The following is a 22,894-nucleotide window of genomic DNA, read 5'->3' as shown; positions in this document are numbered from 1 at the left end:
CTGTCAGAATGGCTAAAATAACAACATAGGAAACAACAGATGTTGGCAAGGATGTGGAGAATGGGGAACCCTCTTACATTGTTGGTGGGAATGCAAACTGGTGCAGCCACTCTGGAAAACAGTATGGAGGTTGCTCAAAAAATTAAAAATAGAGAACTACTCTCCAACCCAGTAAATGCACTACTAGGATACAAAAATACTGATTCAAAGGGGCACATGTACCCCAATGTTTATAGAAGCATTATCAACAACAGCAAAATTATGGACAAAGCCCAAATGCCCATCGACTGATGAATGGATTAAGATTATGTGTTGTGTCTGTGTATGTATACATATACATATGTGTGTATATATATACACACACACAATGGAATATTACTCAACTATAAAAAAGAATGAAATCTTGCCATTTGCAACAACATGGATGGAGGTAGAGAGTATTATGCTAAGCAAAATAAGTCAGTCACAGAAAGACAAATACCATATGATTTCCCTCAGGTGTGGAATTTAAGAAACAAAACAGATGAATGCGGGGGAAATAAAGAGAGGCAAACCATAAAACAGACTCTTAACTATAGGAAACAAACTGAGGGTTACTGGAGGGGAGACCGGTGGGGGGATGGGTTAAATGGGTGATGGGTATTAAGGAAGGCCCTTGTGATGAGCATTGGACTCTTTGTATGCAAGGGATGAATCACCAAATCCTACACCTGTAAGTAAAATTACACTGTATGTTAGCTAACTGGAATTTAAATAAAAACTTGGAAGAAAAAAAAAAGGCTGTTGGAATTCTGATAAGGATTTTGTTGAATCTATAGATCACTGTAGATAGCACTGACGTCTTAACAATGTTAAGTCTCCCTATCCATGAACAGCAAATGTCTTTCCAATTATTTAGGTCTGCTGTAATTTTTTCAGCAATGTTTTGTAGTTTTCAGCATACAAAACTTCCACCTCTTTGGTTAGGTTTTTTTCCCCTAAGTATTTAATTCTTTTAGGTGCCAATATAAATGGAATTGCTTTCTTAATTTCCTTTTCAAATTGTTCAATGCTGGCATATAGAAACACAACTGATCTGTGTTTTGTACCCTGTAACTTTGCCAAATTTATTAGCTGTAGTATCTTATTCATTGATCCCCTGGGATTTTCTATGTATGGAATCACATTATTTATGACTGGAGACAGTCTTACCCCTTCCTTTTTTTTTTTTTTTAAGACTTTTTTTTTTTCATTTGAGAGAGAGAGCTAGAGAGCACAGCGGGGCGGTGGGGGAGGAGGGCAGAAGCAGACTCCCTGCTGAGCTGGGAGCCTGACATGGGGCTTGATCCCAGGACCTGGAGATCATGACCTGAGCTGAAAGCAGATGCTTAACCATCTGAGCCATTCTAGGTGCCCCTTACCCCTTCCTTTTTAATTTGATGTCTTTCCTTTCCTTCTCTACCAGCTCTGGCTAGAACTTTCAATACAATGTTGAATACCAACAGTGAAAGCAGGTATCCTTGTCTTGTTTCTGACCTTAGGAGGACAGATTTTAGTCTTTCACCATTGAGTATAATGTTAGCTGTGGGTTTCTTAAAAATACTTTTTTATCATGTTGAGGGATTTTCCCTTTATTCATAGTTTTCAAAGACTTTTTAATCATAAAAAGATGGTGGATTTTGTCACATGTGTTTTCTAGGTCAACTGAGATAATCATGTAGTCATTTCCTTAATTCTTTTTTAAAAAAATTTATTTATTTATTTTAGAGAGAGAGAGAGAGAGAGTGTGTGCAAGTGGGGGCAGGGGGAGAGAGAGAGAATCCTTAAGCAGACTCAGAGCTTGATGTGGGGCTTGATCCCAGGACCTGAGATCATGACCTGAGCCAAGATCAAGAGCTGGCTGCTTAACTGACTGAGCCACCCAGGTGCCACAGTCACTTCCTTAGTTCTTTTTTTTTTTTTTTTTTAAAGATTTTATTTATTTATTCGACAGAGATAGAGACAGCCAGCGAGAGAGGGAACACAAGCAGGGGGAGTGGGAGAGGAAGAAGCAGGCTCATAGTGGAGGAGCCTGATGTGGGGCTCGATCCCATAACGCCGGGATCACGCCCTGAGCCGAAGGCAGACGCTTAACCGCTGTGCCACCCAGGCGCCCCGTCACTTCCTTAGTTCTATTAATATGTATATTACACTGATTTTCTTATGTTGAACCACCCTTGCATTACTGAGATAAATTCTACTTGGTCATGGTGAATAATCTTTTCTATATATTGCTAGATTTTTAAAAGATTATTTATTTATTTATTTATTTATTTAAAGTAGGCTCCATGATCAATGTGGAGCTTAAACTCACAACCCTCAGATTAAGAGTCGCAAGCTCTACTAATTGAGCCAGCCAGGTGCCCCTGACAACTGCTGGATTTCATTTGCTAATATTCTGTTGAGAACTTCTGCATCCATATTCATAAGGCACACTGTTATATAATTTTATTTTTTTGTGATGTCTTTATCTGGTTTTGGTATCAGGGTAATGCAGGCCTCATAGAGTAAGCATTCCCTTCTCTTCAATTTTTTTGGAAGAGTTTGAAAGGGATTAGTGTTAATTCTTCTTTAAATATCTGGTAGAATTCACTTTAAGTGAAGCCACTCTCTGATTACTGATCTGATCTCTTTACTCTTATGTATGGGTTGAGATTTTCTATTTCTTGTTGAATCAGTTTAATTTGTATGTTTTGAGGAATTTGTGCATTTCTCCCAGGTTATCTAATTTGTTGATGTATAATTGTTCATACTATTCTCTTTGAATCCTCATCTCTGTAAGCTTGGTTAGTTATGTTTCCATTTCCATTTCTGATTTTAGTTATTTGCATCTTCTCTTTTTTCTCTGGCAGTCTAGCTAAAGAAACTTTGTTAGTTGATCTTCTCAAAGAACCAACATGTTTTTACTTATTTTCTCTACTGTTTTTCTCTTCTCTTTATTGTTTATTTTTGCTGTCATTTTCAACATTTCCTTTCTCCCTTCTGCTAGCTTTGGGTTTATTTTGTTCTTCATTTTCAAGTTTTTAAAAATATAATGTTAGGTTACTGATTTGTGATCTCTTTTCTTTTTAAATGTAGGCATTTATAGCTACAAATTTCCCTCTGAGCACTGCTTTCCTTGCATTCCATTAAGACCTGGTATGCTATGTTTTCACTTTCATATATCTCTAAGTATTTTCTAATTTCCTTTATGATTTCTTCCTTGACTCATGGGTTAAAAGTATGTTGCTTAATTGCCACATATTTGTGAATTTTCCAGTTTTACTTCTGTTATAGATTTCTACTAACTTCATTCCGTTGCAGTCAGAGAAAATACCTTATGTGGTATTTCATTTAAAATCTATTGAAGTTTTTGTTTTGGCCTAACACATGGTCTATTGTGGAGAATGTCCTGTGTGTGCTGTTGTTGGGGAGAATATTCTCTATATATCTGTTAGGTCTAATTTGTTTATTGTGTTGTTCAAGTCCTCTATTTTATTACTCATCTTATGTCAAGTTGATCTATGCATTACTGAAAATAGTGTATTGAAATCTCCAATTATTCTTGCAGAACTGTTTATTTCTCCTTCCAATTTTTTCAGTTTTTCTTCATATATCTTTTTAAGAAAGATGTATTTATTATTTGAGAGAAAGTGGTAGGGAAGGGCAGAGGGAGAGAATCTTAAGCAGACTCCCTCCTAAGCACGGAGCCTGACACGGGGCTAGATTCCACAACCCTGAGATCATGAGCTGAGCTGAAATTAAGAGTTGGATGCTTAACTGACTAAGCTGCCCAGGTGCCCCAATTTTTGCTTCATAGATCTTGAGGGGCTGGTATTAGTTACATATATGTTTATACAATTAACCCTTGAACAATGCAGGGGTACTGACACCCTACACAGTCAAAAATCGACATGTAAGTTTTGACTCCCTAAAAACTTAACTACTAATAGCTTACTGTTGACCAGAAGCCTTGCCAATAACTCACACAATTAACACATACTTTTTATATTATATGTATTATATACTATACTTATAATAAAATAAGCTAGAGAAAAGAAAATGTTAAAAAATCATAGAAGGAAAATAATATTTATAATACTGTACTGGGGATATAACTATAACTGGAGCATATGAATCTGTATTCATATCAATCAGGATTTATTTTAGCAACATTCTGCAGATTAGGAACAAAGATCAGGGTTTACTCAGTTTGAGATCTGGAGATATTAGAGGCATAAAATAAGTCTAAGAGCAAGAATCTAGAATTCAATCAAAATTTATAAGACAGACACAAAAAAGACAAGAAAATTAAAATTTTTAATCAAAAGATAATGCAAAAAAACAGAACGAGATTTACAACAGATGACCCACCTACTGGCATGATCACACAGTGGACTTTAAAATAACTATGATTAGATTAATATGTAGAAGGAACTCATGGAAAGGAGAACAATATGCATGATATAGAATTTCAGCAGNAAAAGGAGAACTATTATTAAAAAGTCAAATGGTATTACAAAATATATGAAGCACAATATCAGAAATGGAAAATCCCTGTAACAAACTTATCAGGAGACTGGACACAGCTGAAGAAAGTAAACTTGAACATGGGTCAATCAAAATTTCCAATGTGAATTACAAAGAGAAAAAGTAGAAAAAAACCCTGGATCATCTAAGAGCTGTGAGATATTAACAAATGGTCTAATGTACATGTAATTGGATTCCCAGAAGGAGGAACAAACAACAAGAACACAGGGCAAAAAATACTTGAAGACATAAGAGATGAAAATTTTCCTAACTAAATAAAAGACAACAAACAATAAATCCATTAACTTCAGAGAACCACAAGCAGGATAAAACCTTGTGTGTCACAAACATATATACACATATAACCTTATCCATACCTAGATCCATCAAAGAATTTTATACTCAATAAGAGTATCTTTCAAAATAGAAAAAAACAAACTTCTCCTGATAAACAAAAGTTGACAGAATCCACTGCTAATAGACCTGTACAATAAGAAATGAAGAGCAATACAAATGGTAAAAATGAGAGCAAATGTTTTAAAAAATTTCTCACATTGGGGCACCTGGGTGGCTCAGTCAGTTAAGCTCCTTTCAGCTCAGGTCATGGTCTCAGGGTCCTGCAATTGAGTCCCAGGGATCCTCTGATCATCTAGCTCCCTGCTCATCAGGGGGTCTGCCTCTCCCTCCTCACCCCCACCATGCACTCTCTTTGTATCTCAAATAAATAATATCTCTGTGAATAAACAAATAAATAAAATAAAAATTTCTCATGTCTTTAAAAGATAACTATCTAAGAAAAGTAATAACAAAGCATAGCACAGAGGATGGGAGAAAATGGAACTCCACGGTATTGAGATTCTTATGCTATAAATGTAGTGGTATAATATTATTTGAAAGTAGACTAAGTTGAAATGTATATTGTGAACAGTCGAAGACCAGTAAAAAATAAGATATAACTGAGAAGCCAATGGTAGAGATAAAATAAAAATTCAACTGATTCAAAAGATGGAAGGAAAAAGAACAAAGAAGACATGAGAAAAGTAGAATATAAAATGGTAGTTTTAAATCCAACCACATCCATAATTACATTAATGTAGATGATCTAAAGATAGGAATGTTGATAGTGGGTGAGACTGTGGTGTGGAAGGCAGGGAATGCAGGGAGTATAAGGGAACTCTCAGTACCTTCCACTCAATTTTTGCTGTGAACCTAAAACTACTCTAAAAAATAGGTCGATTTTAAAAGTTTACAGTCATTATTATAAATACTTGTCTGTCACCCCTGAATTAAGCTCCAGAAAGGCAGGGACTATAATTATCTTGTTCCCTGCTGTATACTCACAGTGCCTAGGGAAGTGCCCAACACAATGTTAAGCCCCTGCTTTCCTGATACATTTTACTTGTAGGAGAAGGTGGAGTGGTGCCTGGAAATGAATAAATCACTATACAGATGAATTATTAATAACAAAAGATATAATGTAATAAAAAATGAATTGTAAGGAAAATATTCCTAACTAAACGTTCCATTAAATGTTCTAACTAAACTAAATGTTATTGACTAAACATCTTTCACCATTATTTGCTAATCTCTAAATATACTGCCCTGATTAAAAAAAAAAAAAATTACCCTGGAGGGGTGCCTGGGTGGCTCAGTCCGTTAAGCGTCTGCCTTCAGCTCAAGTCATGATCCCAGGGTCCTAGGATCAAATCCGGCATTGGGCCCCTTGCTCAGCAGGGAGCCTGCTTCTCCCTCTGTCCCTCCCCCTGCTTGTGCTTTCTCTCTCTCTCTCTCTCTAATAAATAAAAATCTTTAAAAAAATACTGTGGAAAATAAACTCTCAAAATCACTTAGAACACAATAACCATAAGTATACAATAGGTGTGAAAAAAACATATACACATTTTATCTTTTAAGGACAATACATCTAATGAGAACAAAATGTAAAAGTACCAAATATCACTGGAAAGACAGAGGTAGAGATTTTCAGATCATGATAAACTCACTAGCTTTTCTTTGAATAAAACGATTTAATTCTTCCCTTCTACTAACCAAATAACACTTTTTCCTAAAGCTTTCATTTAGAAAGTTGATCAGATAACTATTCTGAAAAGTATCTACACGAACACAAAACGAATTTACAAGAAACACAAAGCAATTAGCAGCAAATCACCTCTGCATCCACCGTATATGACAAAACATACCATACGATATCGCACAACCGGCATCATCAAAGGCTTGCTCTATCATCCCTCTTGAGGTAAATAGTCTTTTTTTAAAAAAATAAAGCTAAAAGAAAAACCACTTAATACTAACAGTCAGCTAATCTATTTCTCCCCAAAAGGAAAAATTTCAAAATTAAAGTATTTATTTCCATATTCTTTATATAGTTTGAGTAGGTTGTTTAGCACATTAATTCACTGAGAACCTACTATGCTATGAAAATCTGGAATCTTTCGTAAGCTTAAATATTTTTTCTCTAAGAGTACACACTTGTGGAAACTAGTTTAAATGGGAAAAAAAATTGTCCTACTCAAGTATTCCTTAATGTACTTACTGGAAAATTGTCCCACTTATTTCCCTTCCTTTGGCTTGTTTTTAAAAACTATTTTCATTGTTCCATACTTTGCTAACATATAAATTTTTAAATATTCCAAATATCTAATTAGTAACTGTTTTCAACAAACTTAGAATAAAAAACAAAGCACTGTTTGACAAATACAGTACCTGACAGAAGATGTTCTTGGCCCATGATCTCTGGAATCCATAACCCAACCAACATGACACTCTAGAGGGGGATTTGTACTATGTCTTGTTTTTCTCTTTCTTGGACTCTAAAGAAAAAGAAGTCAAACATTGCAATTATTTCAGTAGTGTGAACTTCACAAGTAAATTAAAACCCTCTGACTGTAAACTAGCTCAAACATTTTCATACTGTGGATGACACATTATGAAATCACATGAAGTCACAAAACTCAAACATCTCATATACAAGTTACAAAACTTAACAGAGAAGGTCCTTTGCTAGGTTTCAACACAAGGATTAAAGGAAATACAACTTAGTGTGATTCTTCATTATACCTTCTGGTCAACATTAATTACACTACAAATTGTAAAAAAGTTGTTCTTTAACCTGAAAAAACATCACTATGGAAAAATACCATTTTTAAGCAAATTCTTACAATCTAAAATATATATTTTAAAAAACACAATAGAAACTAAAAAGTCTCATACTGTAATGTTAAAGGATATAAAATGCAGGCTTTATATTACTGCTTATTTTGTGTACCTTTACATCAATAGCTTTTGGTTCTTTAACAACAGGATAAAACCTTGGTGTTTTGTTTGGATCTTGTAATCTGGGCGTTCGAGGTGTTTTAGGTGTCCTTGCAGGATAAATTCTAGGAGATTTTGGAACAGCCGTGGGCAATGAAGGGGCCATTGTTGCTGAAGATATTTCTGAAACATCAAACAGCTGCTGGGCTAACTCATCACTCAAATCTGCAAAACAAAAAACTAGTTAAATGTATTTAGATGCTAAGAAAGTATTTTACTTGAGAACAAAGGTAATTCTGAAGTTTTCTACCCTCAAAAGATTTTTTCATTAGAAACATTTAAATATGTAAGAATAAAAAACACTTGTCTGCACACCCCCTCTTTACTAAGTTTTAATGTTGCTATATCTGTTTCTGACTTTTTTAAAAAGAAAAATAGGCTGAAGCCCACTATATAACCTTCCCCAACCCCCTTACACTTTCCCTCCTCAGAGATGACCAGGCTTTCAAATTTGGTATTTTTATCTATTATATACATATATGTAATAACATTATTTTGCATAGTTAACTTTACATAAGTGACATCATACTATGAGCTTTTACAGTCATATTTTGAGATTTGATTATTCAAATTCTACTCATTGAGCTTTGGCTTATTCATTTTCACTCCAGAAGATTATGCTGTTATACAAATATATTAAAATTTATTCATTTTCCTGAAGATACACAGGTTATGTTATTTCTAAATTTTTGGTATAATCAAAGATGCTGCAGTGAACACTGTTAAACATGTCTGTCTTTACAGGTATGAGAATGTCTCTAGGATTCATATGTGAAATGGAAATGTTGTCTAAAATGACACATGTATCTTCTGACTTACTGATTACTGATGGCCAAGGTGATTTCTATAATGAATGGTTTCACCAATTTATACTCCCACCAGCAGCATGAAAAAGTCTCAGCGATTTAATACCCTGGTTAAGACTGGGTTTTGTTTAGACATTTAAATATTTTTCTATCTTATGGGACTTAAATGGTATTTGTATTTCTTTGGTTACTAGTGAAGTTGAGCCTATTTTCATATGTATAGTCATCGTTCAGATTTCCCCAATCATGAGCTTATCATTCGTATCCTGACTATATTTCTATTGGGTTGATTTGCTTATTAATTAATTAGTTTGTAAAAATATCATGGTAATAAGATACTAATAAGTAAGCAAGCAGAATGTAAGCTCTGTTTCTATACGGATTTCTTCAGATTTCTTTTGATTCATATAACAAATTTTTTTTCATCATTCAACACCTATTATTGAGTGCCTACTATATGCCAAGCACTATTCTAAACACAAGGTTGTAAACTCAAAAGTGAACTTACCTACTCTATTACCTAATTTCCCTAACTTCCCCTTTCCCCTCCCAATCTGTTATCAGAATGTTTTCTGAAGAGCAAATTAGGATACATTTCATGTATCTTACTTAAAATCTGTCAGTGTTTTCCTTTTGCATCTGGGAGAAGTCTAGTCTCTATCATGGCATAGTAAGACTTTACTGATTTTGACTCATCTATTGTCTTTCACCACCTCAGTTTTGGTGCCTCAGATAGCAACCTACTTGATCCTGTTCTGTTGCTTGGTATCTTTTCACATGCTTTTTCCTCTTTCTGAAAGTCCCTTTCCCTTATCTTTTTACACCCAGTTGAACTCATACCCTTCCTTTAATACCCAGCACAGATGTTACTTTCCCTGAGAATTTGAAGCATTCCTTGAACATCTTCTGCCAATAAAATTAATCAATTCTTTTTTGTGCCACCTTTGCATTTTCTCCATTTATTGTTTGATTAATTAAATTTAAATTTATTTTCTTATATATTATCCCATTAGCTGCTAAGAATAAGTCCCAGTGGTTTCCTGAAAGCAAGGGCCACAATCTCATATTTGTATACCAGCGCCCACAGTAGTGTTAAGAAAAAAACATATACCCACCAAATGACTGATAACTGAATTGTGTTAATACAGATTTTTCTTGGACCAAAAAGTCATGCAATCACAAGGATAAAGTTATGATCACACACTGAAAAATATGTTAAATTCAGCACCTCTGTAAAAGAAATATTTAAAGATCTAGGAACAATAACAGTAAGCTTCCTAACATCCAGATTATGGTTTGGTTTCCCAATTCCATTTCCCACTGATCTGGTCCTCTAAAAGAAATAAAACCTGGAGCACAAAATATAATATGAGCCTGGGAAATCTTGAGTCAGAAAACAATGAAGTTAAAAAAGAAAAATAGGAGAAAAAAGTTAAAAAAGAAGAATAGGTCATGAGGATACAGCAGCAAACTTTAGTGGACCCCACCAGCCAAAAACGAAGTACTTTGACCACTAAAAATAATGACAGAAATTGAGTAAACATGTCAAATAAATAAGTTCTATGAATTCATAATGGTACCTTAAAACTTAATCACATTTGTAGGTTGCTAGGGCACAAAACTCATTGTTCTAAAAACTGATAAACTGAATACAAAGAAAGAAACAAGCATTTATCCTTCCTTTCCTGGAAAAATTGAATTTCAGAGTAACCAAAGAGTTGATAAAGGAATATTCTTCTTTATAGTATTCTAGGTAAGAAACACAGAAAGAATGACAGAATTAGAAGATGACTTAAAAAAAAAAAAAAAAAGGATGACATTTTGCAACTCTAGTGAAATAGAGAATGTAGGGAATATTCATCAATAACTCTTAAAACCATTTAGTAAAACGTTGAAGGGAGATTTAACATCAAAGACACAATCCCTAAAACGAATAATTGATAAACTGGACTTCACTAAAATGAAAAAAAAAATCTGATACACAAATGACACTGTCAAGAGAATAAGACAAGTCACAGACCGCAAATATTTGCAAAAGACACATCTGATAAAGGACTATTATCAAAAATATATAAAGAACTCTTAAAATTCAACAATAAGAAAACAAACCAATCTAAAAATCTCAACAGATACATTAAAGAAGATATGTATGGCAAATAATCATAGGCAAAGATGTTCCACATCACATGTTATCAGAGAAATATAAATGAAAGTCAAAAACCACTACATACTTATGAGAATGGCCAAAATCCAGAACACTGGCAACACCAAATGCTGGCAAGGATATGGAGCAACAGGATCTCTTATTCATTAGTGGTGGGAATGCAAAATGGTACTGTCACTTTGGAAGACAGTTTGGCAGTTTTGTACAAAACTAAACATACTTTTACCATATGATTCAGGATTCACCCTCTTTGGTACATACTCAAAGGAGCTGAAAACTTAAGTCCACATAAAAACTTGCACATGGATGTTTAGGTAGCTTCATTCATAACTGCCAAAACTTGGAACCAATGAAGATGTCCTTCAGTAGGTGAATGAACAAACTATGGTATATCCAGACAATGGAATATTATGTAGTGCTAAAAATATATGAGCTATCAAGCCATGAAAAGACATGGATGAGCTTTAAATGCATATTACTAAGTGAGAGAAGCCAATGTGAAAAGGCTACATACTGTAGGATTTCAACTATTCAGTATTCTGGAAAAGGAAAACTATGGAAACAGTAAGATCAATGGTTGCCAGGGGTTGGAGGTATGGTGGGGGAAACATGAATAGATGAAACACAGAGGATTTTTACTTTGTATGATACTATAGTGATAGATACATGTCATTATATATTTGTCAAAACCCAAAGAACGTGCAACACCAACAGTGAACCCTAATGTAAACTATGGACTTTGGGTAATTATGATGTGTTGGTGTAGGTACATCAGTTGGAACAAATGTACCACTTTGATGTGGGATATTGCTATGAGGAAGCAGCATCCTTCACCAGATGGATGATGGTCATGTAAGCTCAGGGGAGGGAGAAAATGGGAAATCTCTGTATCCTACTCTTAATTTTACTGTGACCCTAGAACTGTTCTAAAAAAAAAAAAAAAAGTCTTTAGAAAAAAATAGTTGAAGGGAAACTTTATGATGAGTGGATCAGGCCAATAACATTTAAACCCAATGATCAATCATAGCAGCAGTAATAGACAGCCTAAAAGACACTGTATGATATAATTGGAAGTAAACAGCTCCTTCTAAGAAACAGTCTTGCCATGAGAGAAATAAAAATCCTGAATATACTAAATCCTCTACATCTAAATACTAGTTCATAGGGAATAGGGGAGATAAAGGAACATAATGATTGGTATGAAGATACAAACAGGTAAATCTGAATCATAAGAAATCTTATGACAAATTAACCAGTTTCTTCAACAAGTCATTGGCATGGAAAAATAAGAGAAGAGGAATGCTTACAGATTAAGAGTAACTTAACTGTCCTATCGATCAAATGGAATGTATGTTTTTTTGTTCCTGATTCAAATAACCAACTTGAAAAAGATATATACCAGACATCAGGGAAAACCAAACATAAACTGCACATATATATGTTCATGATACACAATGAAGTACTTGTAGAAGAAATTATATTTATTTGAATGAAATGAGATTCAACATGAAATACTAGAAACATGGGGAACAAGGTACAGATGAAAAAAGAATGTCAAACTGTTAATAGTTGAAATTAGGTAAGATAACTACATGGGGGTTCATTAAACAGTCCTCTCTACTTTTGATTTATCTGAACATTTCCATATTAAAAATCAAATTTGATTTCAGCTTTATATTTATTTTATTCCAGATTCAATTACATCCATTTTTAAGATTAACCCATTTTGTCACCTGCAGCTTTAGTTCTTTCATTTACACTGCTGTGTATTTTTCCTTTATATGAATATAGCACATCTTATAATACAGTCTACTATAAATGGGCATTTTAAAATTTTAATTTGTTTTTTCTATTATGAACAATGTTATTATAAATGGTCTTTTAGTAAACATTTATAAGAATATCTCTTGAAGTGAAACTGTAGGGTTATAATAGGATATGTCACTGTGGTTTCAATTGGCAAATCTCAACAAAGTAAAGACGAGAGCATCTTTTCATATTACTGACCTTCAGTTTTTCTCTGTATAAATTTCCACTTTAATGTTTCATTTACTATTTTTTCTATTGACATTAACATTTTTTCATACTGATTTTTACGGTTTCAGATTTTTATGATACTACCTTTTGTTACTTTTATGCACTGTAAAATTGATCTCCTAATTTGGGACTTCCATTCTCTCCATGATGTACTGAGGAGCATAAATTATCAATTTTAATATACTCAAGACAAAAAATCTTGTAATTAGGCTGAAAATACTTAAGGAATACTATAAGAACTTAAAAATTTTTTAAGCACAAAGTTGTTTAAAAGTTTAAAGAGACTTAGGGGCACCTGGGTGGCTCAGTCAGTTAGGCATCTGCCTTCAGCTCAGATCATGATCCCAGAGTCCTGCTCAGTGGGGAGCCTGCTTCTTCCTCTCCCTCTGCCCCTGCCCCAGGCTTGTGCTCTCTCGCTCACTCTCTCTCTCAAATAAATAAATAAAATCTTTAAAAAAATAAAAGTTTAAAGAGATTTAAAAGAAGTTACCTTCAGTATTCATAGTAATAGTATTATTTAATATTGTTATTCTAAAACTATTTTATTAAAGGATAAACAAGTAAATAATTCTGCTACTGTGGTTAGGAACAAAGATTTTTTTTTTCATGGTAAGTAGAAAGCAGCACAAATACAAAATCAAACAAATTAAAATGAAAACCTTTAATCCTAAAGTTGAACAGAAAATATCAACATGAGTTTATAATGTATTTTTCTTTTTTTTTTTTTTAAGATTTTATTTATTTATTTGACAGAGGTAGAGACAGCCAGTGAGAGAGGGAACACAAGCAGGGGGAATGGGAGAGGAAGAAGCAGGCTTCCAGCGTAGGAGCCTGATGTGGGGCTCGATCCCAGAACACCGGGATCACACCCTAAGCCGAAGGCAGATGCTTAACGACTGAGCCACCCAGGCGCCCCTATATTTTTCTTAAAAAAAAAATTCTAAACTCTTTCAGTGGAAAAAGCCTAGAAACAATAACCAACTCAGTAGCAACTCAAGTAATGACAAAACTTATCATCACGCCTGCTAGCAACCATGTCCAATTCCACTATCACAGAAGAAAGCAATGAAAGGTGGACTTGGAGCTAAAAGCCAATAAACTGATGAATAGGAAAAGTATCAATAAGAATAACTACAATAGGGGCGCCTGGGTGACTCAGTCAGTTAAGCATCAGCCTTCAGCTTAGGTCATGATCTCGGGGTCCTGGGATCAAGACCCATGTTAGCTCCCTGCTCAGTGGGGAGTCAGCTTCTCTCTCTCTCTCTGTTCCCCCCACCCCCACTCAAGCTCACTCCCTCTCTCTCAAATAAAATCTTAAAAAAAATTAACTAGAGTGAAACACATCTAATGCATTTATGAAACCATAATGATAATTTAAAATGAATAAAAAACCTAAACCTCATTGGTGATCAATGAAAGATGTTAGGGAACCAGCTCATTACTTTGAAAATTAGTAATCGAAGAGAAAAAATTGAGCACTTACTCTCTTTCCTGTAAGAATTTTATCTCAGGATAAACGAATAGTCAATTAGGGGGATTTCTCTTTATGGAAGTATTCTATCTGCTAAATTTAAGAAGCAATGATAAAAACAGAATTATCACCATTTTGCAGCCCCTTGTAACATAAAAGCTCCAACCAAGGATTATCAATGGCTATTAAAGCCACAACAAGAGAGACAATTGAGCATTATGTGCCTCCTGGTAGAAATATTCAATAATTACCTATGACATATTCTCACAAAAATTTAAGCCTCAATCTGATCAAGGCTCTGTATCAAAATAACAGTTGCAAAAAATTCAGGACCAGAAAACAGGCTGAATGAAACCATAGAGATACAATTAGCAAAATCCAGAATGAGAGACATTCTATAGGACAAAACCCAGTTCCTTCAACAATAAATTGCAAGGAAAAAAATTACTTTGAACCTATAGATTAAACGAGACATATCAACCTAGGAATGTTCAAAGTCACATGGATCCCAGTTTTTTTTAAGTGATAATTTGAGGAAATGTGAACACTAATTACATATTTGATATTAAGGAATTAATACTAATTTTAGATGTGATAGTGGTATGTGTTATTTATGTGTTTAAAAGAGTTCTTTTTAAGGACACGTACATAAATATGTAGGAATGAAAAAATATTAATAATAATTATTAGAAGTTTGCTTCAAAATTATCTAGTGGGAGTAAAGACAATGAGTGGAGCTGAGAAGAAATGAAATTGACTATGAAATTAAGTAGCAAATGGGTAGCTGGGGGTTTCATTACGTTACACAATTTGTTTTATTTTGGCATATGCTTAAGCTTTCCAAATTCAAAGTTCTTCTTTAATCTGCCTTCATGAAAAACTATAACAAAATCACTTACACTTGCCTGAAAATGTTGGATTTAAAAACTATAACAAGGGGTGCCTGGGTGGCACAGTAGTTAGGCGTCTGCCTTCGGCTCAGGGTGTGATCCTGGTGTTCTGGGATCGAGCCCCACATCAGGCTCCTCCACTGGGAGCCTGCTTCTTCCTCTTCCACTCCCCCTGCTTGTGTTCCCTCTCTCACTGGCTGTCCCCCTCTGTCTAATAAATAAATAAATAAATAAATAAATAAATAAATAAATCTTTAAAAAAAATAAAAATAAAAACTATAACAAAATCACTTACACTTGCCTGAAAATGTTGGATTTAATTTATGTATCTCCCAAATGTATTTATATGTTCACACTAAACTAAGGCATTAGGACAAAAGAATGATGTTAGTGGTATATTTTAAGGAATCAGCAAGTCAGTGAAAATTTTTCTTTATTTCAAGAAGAGAAACATTCCCAGCAATCTCAAAATCAAATGAGACACATAAAGAACCAACCACTCCTGCTTGCTTTTCAGTAAGCATCTGGGGTTGAGCATGACCAGGTGTTACAACAGATGACTCCTAGATAACCTCTGGGATTACCTGTCTATTCACCAAGAGTAAGGTGGGATTATACTATAAGGCTGACTTAACAAATTTACAATCTGTACTTTCAAGTCTCTAAAATGTTCTGAAGTTCACCAAAGGATAAATAAAAGTTGAGTTTTAAAATTCTAGTCTTTTACCAGACACCTAAATGTTTTCCACAGATAAAAAAGAAGCAAACTTTTAAAACAATTTAGAACTGCTTTAATACTATTCAGAAACTATCACACACAAAAGCAGATTTACATACCTTGCCTGGACTGTGAAGGCTCTACAGGAACTTCTTGGTTTGGCTCAAAAGGAAGTTCAGGTGTTATGTTTTCAAACTGCTCTTTACTAATGAGATTTAGCTTCTTAAAGTTCTCAACTTCTTGCTGAAGTAGAATGGAGGAATCTAATTACTAAACTGGCTAGTACAGTAACCAACAAACAACAATTGCTACCAATCTCAAAAAATGAGCTTAACTGCAACAGAATAAAAAATGTCCTAATAAAGAATCCAGCATCATACTTATTAACAATTAATGTTCAGAATCTAAAAGAGGCACAGAGAAACCCAAAATATTATGAGTATTATTTAATTAAAATATATTTAAGAGCATACATTCTAATCATTCATTATTTGTTGAGCATTTACACACAAGTCCACTAGTACGAAGTAATCTAATGTATGCTCCCTACCCTTAAGGAATTTACAAGTTAGATGGAAAAAAGAAATGTACACATAAAAATTAATAATACTAGGCAGCATTTGAAAAGTGGTAATATTTGGTATATGAATTGAGATCATCAGGGAGGCATCACAGAAGAGATGGGACAAGAATGAGAAATTTAGAGAAAGGGAAAAGCATTCCAAATTAGGTAATGCGAGCAAAGATGAGAAGCTTAGAATAGCAATGACTTATTAGAAAATAATTCAGCTAATGATAAAATCTGTGTAGAATCAGTGGCAAAAAGGCCTGACATACAAATGGGAGAAAGCTGTTAGAAGACCTTTATACCAGCACAAGAAGTTTTCACTTCATTTTCTAGTAATGGGAAACATGTGATGAAAGATAAATCTAGATGGCCCAGGAGGTTCATTTCCAAACCCCATTTATAAGGTTAGCAGCAAGAAGGCTCAGTAGGTCTGAGTTTTTTGAGCTCGAAGGAACAACAAGCCATCCCTGCCTCTTGGGCTGCTGAAGCTTCCCCTTTCTAACAACTGTTACATAGTCGCTTAGATGTTCTCTGCCCCGACCTACATATATAGAGAGGATTACAGAGTGGAGGCCAGTCTCCAGTGTAAGGTCATTTGGCCATTGTGTATGAGGACCACTCATGTCTGGCCTAAGCTGTGAAGTCAAAAAAGAGTTTGAGAGACTCCCTGCACTCTAGTTTCCTCCAGTAAACCCTATATCACACCTACATCACTCAGTGTTAATGGGTGCATGACCCATTACAGAACAACATCCAAAGAGGGTTTTAGTGGGTAAAAAAAACATAACAAAATTGTCAGATGGACCAAACTAAATACCATCATTACAAAACAGTCATAGTACCTTGCTCTTAACAGCTAAACAAACAAGCTTTCCCTTCTGCCTTCAAACATGAATAGTTGTCAGCTCAAACCATTCATTAGATCCTGCTAGTCTTTTAAACTAGGATCTATCATGTTTTCATGAAAATACATTAAATTACTTCAGGGGCGACTGGATGGCTCAGTTGGTTAGACGTCTGCCTTTAGCTCAGGTCATGATCCTGGGGTCCTGGGCCTGAGCTCTGAGTCAGGCTCTCTGCTCAGCCAGGAGACTGCTTTCCCCTCTCCCTCTGCCTGCCTCTCCTCCTGCTTGCACTTGCTATCTCTCTCTGTCAAATAACTAAAATCTTAAAAAAAATGATTACTTCAGCTTTTGTACCTATACCGATACTGCTTTCCCAAAAGTCTTTAATAAGCTCTTCAAGCTAATTCAAAGTCATTACTTCTCACTGTCCCTTATCTTGCTATTAGCAATTCCTACTTAAAAAAAAATTACTGCTATGATTATAACATGGCAGAGATAAATAATATAGTTCTAGCCTGATGGAAACACAAGTGGTATGTTTCTGTTTTAACTTTTTAAACTAATTCATTAAGGTATCATACACATATACACACTAGAGAAGTGTATAAATCATAAGTATATATCTCAATGAGTAATCAAAAGTGAACAGACTGTAATCACCATTCAGGTAAAGATATTACCAGCACCCTAGAAGTAACTTTCATGCCCCTTCCCGTCACTACCCTCTTCCTCTCCTTAAAGACAATTAGCTCACTTCAATACTATAGGTTTATTTTGCCCAGTTTTGAACTTTATAAAAATGTAATCATAATGTATGGTTTCTTTTATGCAAAATTATCTTTATGAGATTCATTATAGTCTGTAACACTATAGCAGAGGTCAGCAAACTACAGCCCCCAAAAGCCAAACAGGTTTTTATAGTTTCATTGGACCACCACCATACCCATTTGCTTAACTGCATGTCTGCTTCATTGCTACAACTGCAGAGTAGTTGGCATAATGTATGACCCACTGTGACTAAAATATTTACTATGTAGCTCTGCACACAAAAAATCTCCTCATCCCTGCTCTATGGTATTCTATTATATGATCACACTATAATTTAAAAAAATCCATTACACTGTCAATAAGCATTCAATTCCTTTCCAGATTATAGCAATTACAAATAATGTTGCTATAAATATTTTTTTTTACAAAACAGTTCTCTTTATGACAAGTACATTTTTAAAAGATTTTATTTATTTATTTTAGAGTGAGTGGGGGGGGGCGGGAGAATCTTAAGCAGAGTCTGGTGCCTGATGTGGGGCTTGATCTCATGATCCAGGGATCATGACCTGAGCTAAAACCAAGGGTCAGGATGCTCAACTGACTGATGTACCGAGGCACCCCAAAGACACACATTTTATTGAATGTTTACTAGAACTGAAATTGTTGAATAGGGTGGTATGCTTCGACTTTAGTAGAAAATGCCAAATACTTCTTCACAGGGGTTGTACCTACTTATGTTCCCACTAGCGGTACATATTGCTCTACATCCTCACCAACATTTGGTATTGTCAGGTTAAAAAATATGTAGTCATTCTAAAAAGGACCAAACTATGTATATCCATATGCCCTTCCCCCTGCTTGTGCACTCTTTCTCTCTCTCAAATAAAATCTTAAAAATATCAATCCCAAAAGATCACATGCTCTATGATTCCACTTATAGAACATTACCAAAATGACAAAATTATAGAGATGGAGAACAGATTAGTGGTTACCAGGGATTAGGAACAATGAAGGGGAGGCACATGAATATGAGTCTAACAGCACAAAGGAGATCTGTGTGGTGATTAAATAGTTCAGTGTCTTGACTGTGATGGTAGTTACACGAATCTATACATGTGACAAAATGACATAAAACTACATACACAGGGCGCCTGGGTGGCTCAGTTGGTCTGTGTCAGCCTTTAGCTCAGGTCATGATCCCAGCATCCTGGGATTGAGCCCCACATGGGGCTCCCTGCTCAGCAGGAAGCCTGCTTCTCCCTCTCCTCCCAGCTCGTGCTCTCTCTATCCCTGCCTGTCTCTCTCTCTCAAATAATAAAATCTTTAAAAAAAAAAATTATACACACACATTTGTGATAAGAAATGTCAATATCCTAATTTTAATAGTGTGCTTCAATTACATAAGATATAAACTTTGGAGGGAACTGGGTGAAGGGTACACTGGACCTCTCTGTACTATTTTTCCAACATCCTAGAACTCTACATATCAAAATAAAATCTCAAAATGTATCTCAAAACTAAATATATAGCCACTCTGGTAGATCTATGTGTAATCACATTATGGTTTTAATTGGCATCTCTCTGATTACTAATATGCTAAACACATTTAATATATTTTTTTTGGATAGCCTCTTTTGTGAGATGACTATTCAATTCTATTACTCATTTTTTAAAGATTTTATTTATTTGAGAGAAAGAAAGATATTGAGAGAGCACAAATGAGGGGCGGGGAGAGGGAGAAGCAGGCTCTCCACTGAGCAGGGAGCCCAACACAGGGCTCCATCGAGGACCCTGGGACCATGACCTGAGCTGAAGGCAGATGTTTAACTGACTGAGCCACTCAAGTGCCCCCAATTCTATTACTCACTTTTCTACAGATTTCTTTCTCTTATTGATTTATGAGAGCTCTTTATAAAATGTAGGGGCGCCTGGGTGGCTCAGTCGTTAAGAGTCTGCCTTCAGGTCAGGTCATGATCCCAGGGTCCTGGGATCGAGCCCTGCTTCAGGCTCCCTGCTCAATGGGAAGCCTGCTTCTCCCTCTCCCACTCCCCCTGCTGGTGTTCCCTCTCTCGCTGTGTCTCTCTCTGTCCAATAAATAAATAAAATCTTAAAAAAAATGTTATGTCTTCTTTCACTCCGTGGAAGAAGGAACTTGCCTCTTCACTCTCTTATGGTGTCTTTTGGTGAAAAAAGTTCTTTTTAATGTAGTACAGTTTATAGGTCGTTTCCTTCATTGTGTAATTTCCTGGTTAAGAAATCTTTCTCCTTTTGGAACCCTCCTGCACTGTTGCTGGGAATGCAAACTGGTGCAACCACTTTGGAAAACAGTATGGACGTTCCTCAAAAAGTTAAACCTTGAACTACTCTACAATTCAGCAATTGCACTAGGTATTTACCAAAAGGATACAAATATACAGATTTGAAGGGGTACTTGCAACCCAATGTTTATAGCAGCATTATCAACAATAGCCAAACTATGGAAAAAGCCCAAACGTTCATCAAGTAATGAATGGATAAAGAAAAGGTGGTGTGTGTGTGTGTGTGTGTGTGTATACATATATGTATGTGTATGTGTGTGTATACATATATATACACATACATACATACACGAACTATCACTCAGCCATAAAAAAGAATGAAATCTTGCCATTTGCGACAATATGGATGGAGCTAGAGAAAGACTAATATCATATGATTTCACTCTATGTGGAATTTAAAAAACAAAACAGATGAACATAGGGGAAGGGAGAAAAGGGGAAAAAAAAGAGAGAAACAAACCACCAGAGATGCCTAATGATAGTGAACAAATAGGGTTGATGGATGGAGGTGATTGGGGGATGGGCTGGATGGGTGATGAGTATTAAGAAGAGTGCTTGTGATGAGCACTGGGTGTTGTATGTAAGAGATGAATCACTGAATTCTCCTGAAAACAATATTGCACTGCATGTCAACTAACTAGAATTTAAATAAAAATTTCAAAATAAATAAAAATTTTATAAAAGGAAATCTTTCCCCTTCCTATAGATGCTGTATACCTTCCCTTTATAATTTTTCATCTGATTATGAAATTAACATATTCTATTGTTAAAAGTTTGGGGAGCATGAGGGCATAAAGCAAAAAGCAACACACACACACACCTTTCCCTACTCAAATATCATATAGATAGTATCTCATCTTCTAGAAGTTTTATTATTTTGCCTTTCACATTTAGAATCACAATACATGTAGAATTGATTCTTTGCATACGGTAGGAGATAAGGGTCAATGTGCGCTTGAAAAAAATGTGTATTCTGCAGATGTTGATGCAGTATTTCATTACGTCAATTAAGCAGTTTCTTTATAGTTTGCATTTCCTACATCCTTATGGATTTTTTTTATCTTCTCCCTAAATCTTGCACCTTTCTTGATAAGAAAGGTGTCTCAAAATCTCCCACTATGATTATAAATTTGGTTTTTTGTACCTGTCAATTTTTGTCTTATGTATTTTGATGCTGTTATTAGATGCATATGCATTTAGAAGTATTATATTTTCTGTGGTAACTAAACCTTTTATACGTATAAAGTGTCCCTTTTCATCTTGAATAACTCTTTTTGCCTTAAAAAAATCTACTTTAGGGGCACCTGGGTGGCTCAGCTGCTAAGGTCTGCCTTCGGCTCAGGTCATGATCCCAGGGTCCTGGGATCGAGCCCCACACCGGGCTCCCTGCTCGGCAGGGAGCCTGCTTCTCCCTCTCACACTCCCCTTGCTTGTGTTCCCTCTCTCGCTGTCTTTCTCTGTCAAATAAAATCTTTATTAAAAAAATCCACTTTATCAATAGACTTACACAGCTTTGTTGTGTTTATTGTCAATATTTATTCAAATCTACAAACATGTTTACCCTTTACATGCCCTTCATTCTTTTCTGTATCTTCAAGTTTCCTTCTGGAATCACTTTCAAGTCATTTTTAAAATCTTTTGACTATCTCTTCTATGCCTAAAAAACTCCCTTTAATATTTTCTTTAAAGCAGATCTGCTGAAAATAAATTTGCTCAGTTTTCACATGGCTGAAATTATTTTACCTTCATTTTTAAACACATTCATTGAGATATAATTCATATACCATAAAATTCGCCTTATTTTAAGTATACAAATCAATGATTTATTTACCTTATTCGTGAACACTAGTTCCTTTTCAGTACTGTGATTATATCATCTCATTGCCTCCTGGATTCCATTATTTCTGCTGAGAAGTTAGCTGTAAGGCTTATTTTTTTAAAAAAACCAAAAAACAAAATACTGTAGAGCTCTGGGGTACCTGAGTGGTTCAGTCAGTTAAACGTCTGACTCTGGTTTCAGCTAAGGTCATGATCTCAGGGTTGTGGGATTAAGCCCTGTGTTGGGCTCTGCCCTCAGCGCAGAATCTGCTTGAGATTATCTCCCTCTCCCTCTGCCCTTCCCCCTGCTTGTGCTCTAAAATAAATAAAATTTAAAAAAATTTTAAACAACTGTAGCTTTTAAAGTAATCTATCCTTTTTCTCTGGCTTTTACTATTTGTTTTTAGCAGTTTTACAATGATGGCCTTGATGTGGATTTCCTTGAATTTATAGTCTTTGGAGTTCTTAAGACTTCTTAAGTTACCCCTCATCAGTTTTGGCAAAATGCCACCCATAATCTCTTCAAATATTACTTCTGCCTTATTCTCTCACTCCTCTCTCTTCTGAGTATATGTTAGACCTTTTGACTGTATCTCCTATGTCTTATATTACTTTCTGTATTTTCCACCTT

General features: G+C 35.1%; 1 protein-coding gene across 1 annotated transcript in view; it reads right to left on the bottom strand.

Moving 5' to 3' along the window:
- LARP1B (La ribonucleoprotein 1B) overlaps window positions 1-22,894 on the bottom strand; it is a 119,723-nt gene that overhangs the window by 13,398 nt on the left and 83,431 nt on the right. The window contains exons 12-14 of the mRNA XM_008699725.2: window positions 16,066-16,189; window positions 7,814-8,025; window positions 7,252-7,358 (exon numbers count right to left, since the gene is read on the bottom strand). Of these exons, the coding sequence (XP_008697947.2) occupies window positions 7,252-7,358; window positions 7,814-8,025; window positions 16,066-16,189 (443 nt within the window). The remainder of the gene's footprint in view (window positions 1-7,251; window positions 7,359-7,813; window positions 8,026-16,065; window positions 16,190-22,894) is intronic.

The sequence above is a fragment of the Ursus maritimus genome, unplaced genomic scaffold (genome assembly GCF_017311325.1).
Source record: "Ursus maritimus isolate PB19 unplaced genomic scaffold, ASM1731132v1 scaffold_11, whole genome shotgun sequence".
In the NCBI taxonomy this organism is placed as follows: domain Eukaryota; kingdom Metazoa; phylum Chordata; class Mammalia; order Carnivora; family Ursidae; genus Ursus; species Ursus maritimus.
Note: the sequence above shows the minus strand (reverse complement) of the source record. Positions and strands in the feature narration are given on the sequence as shown.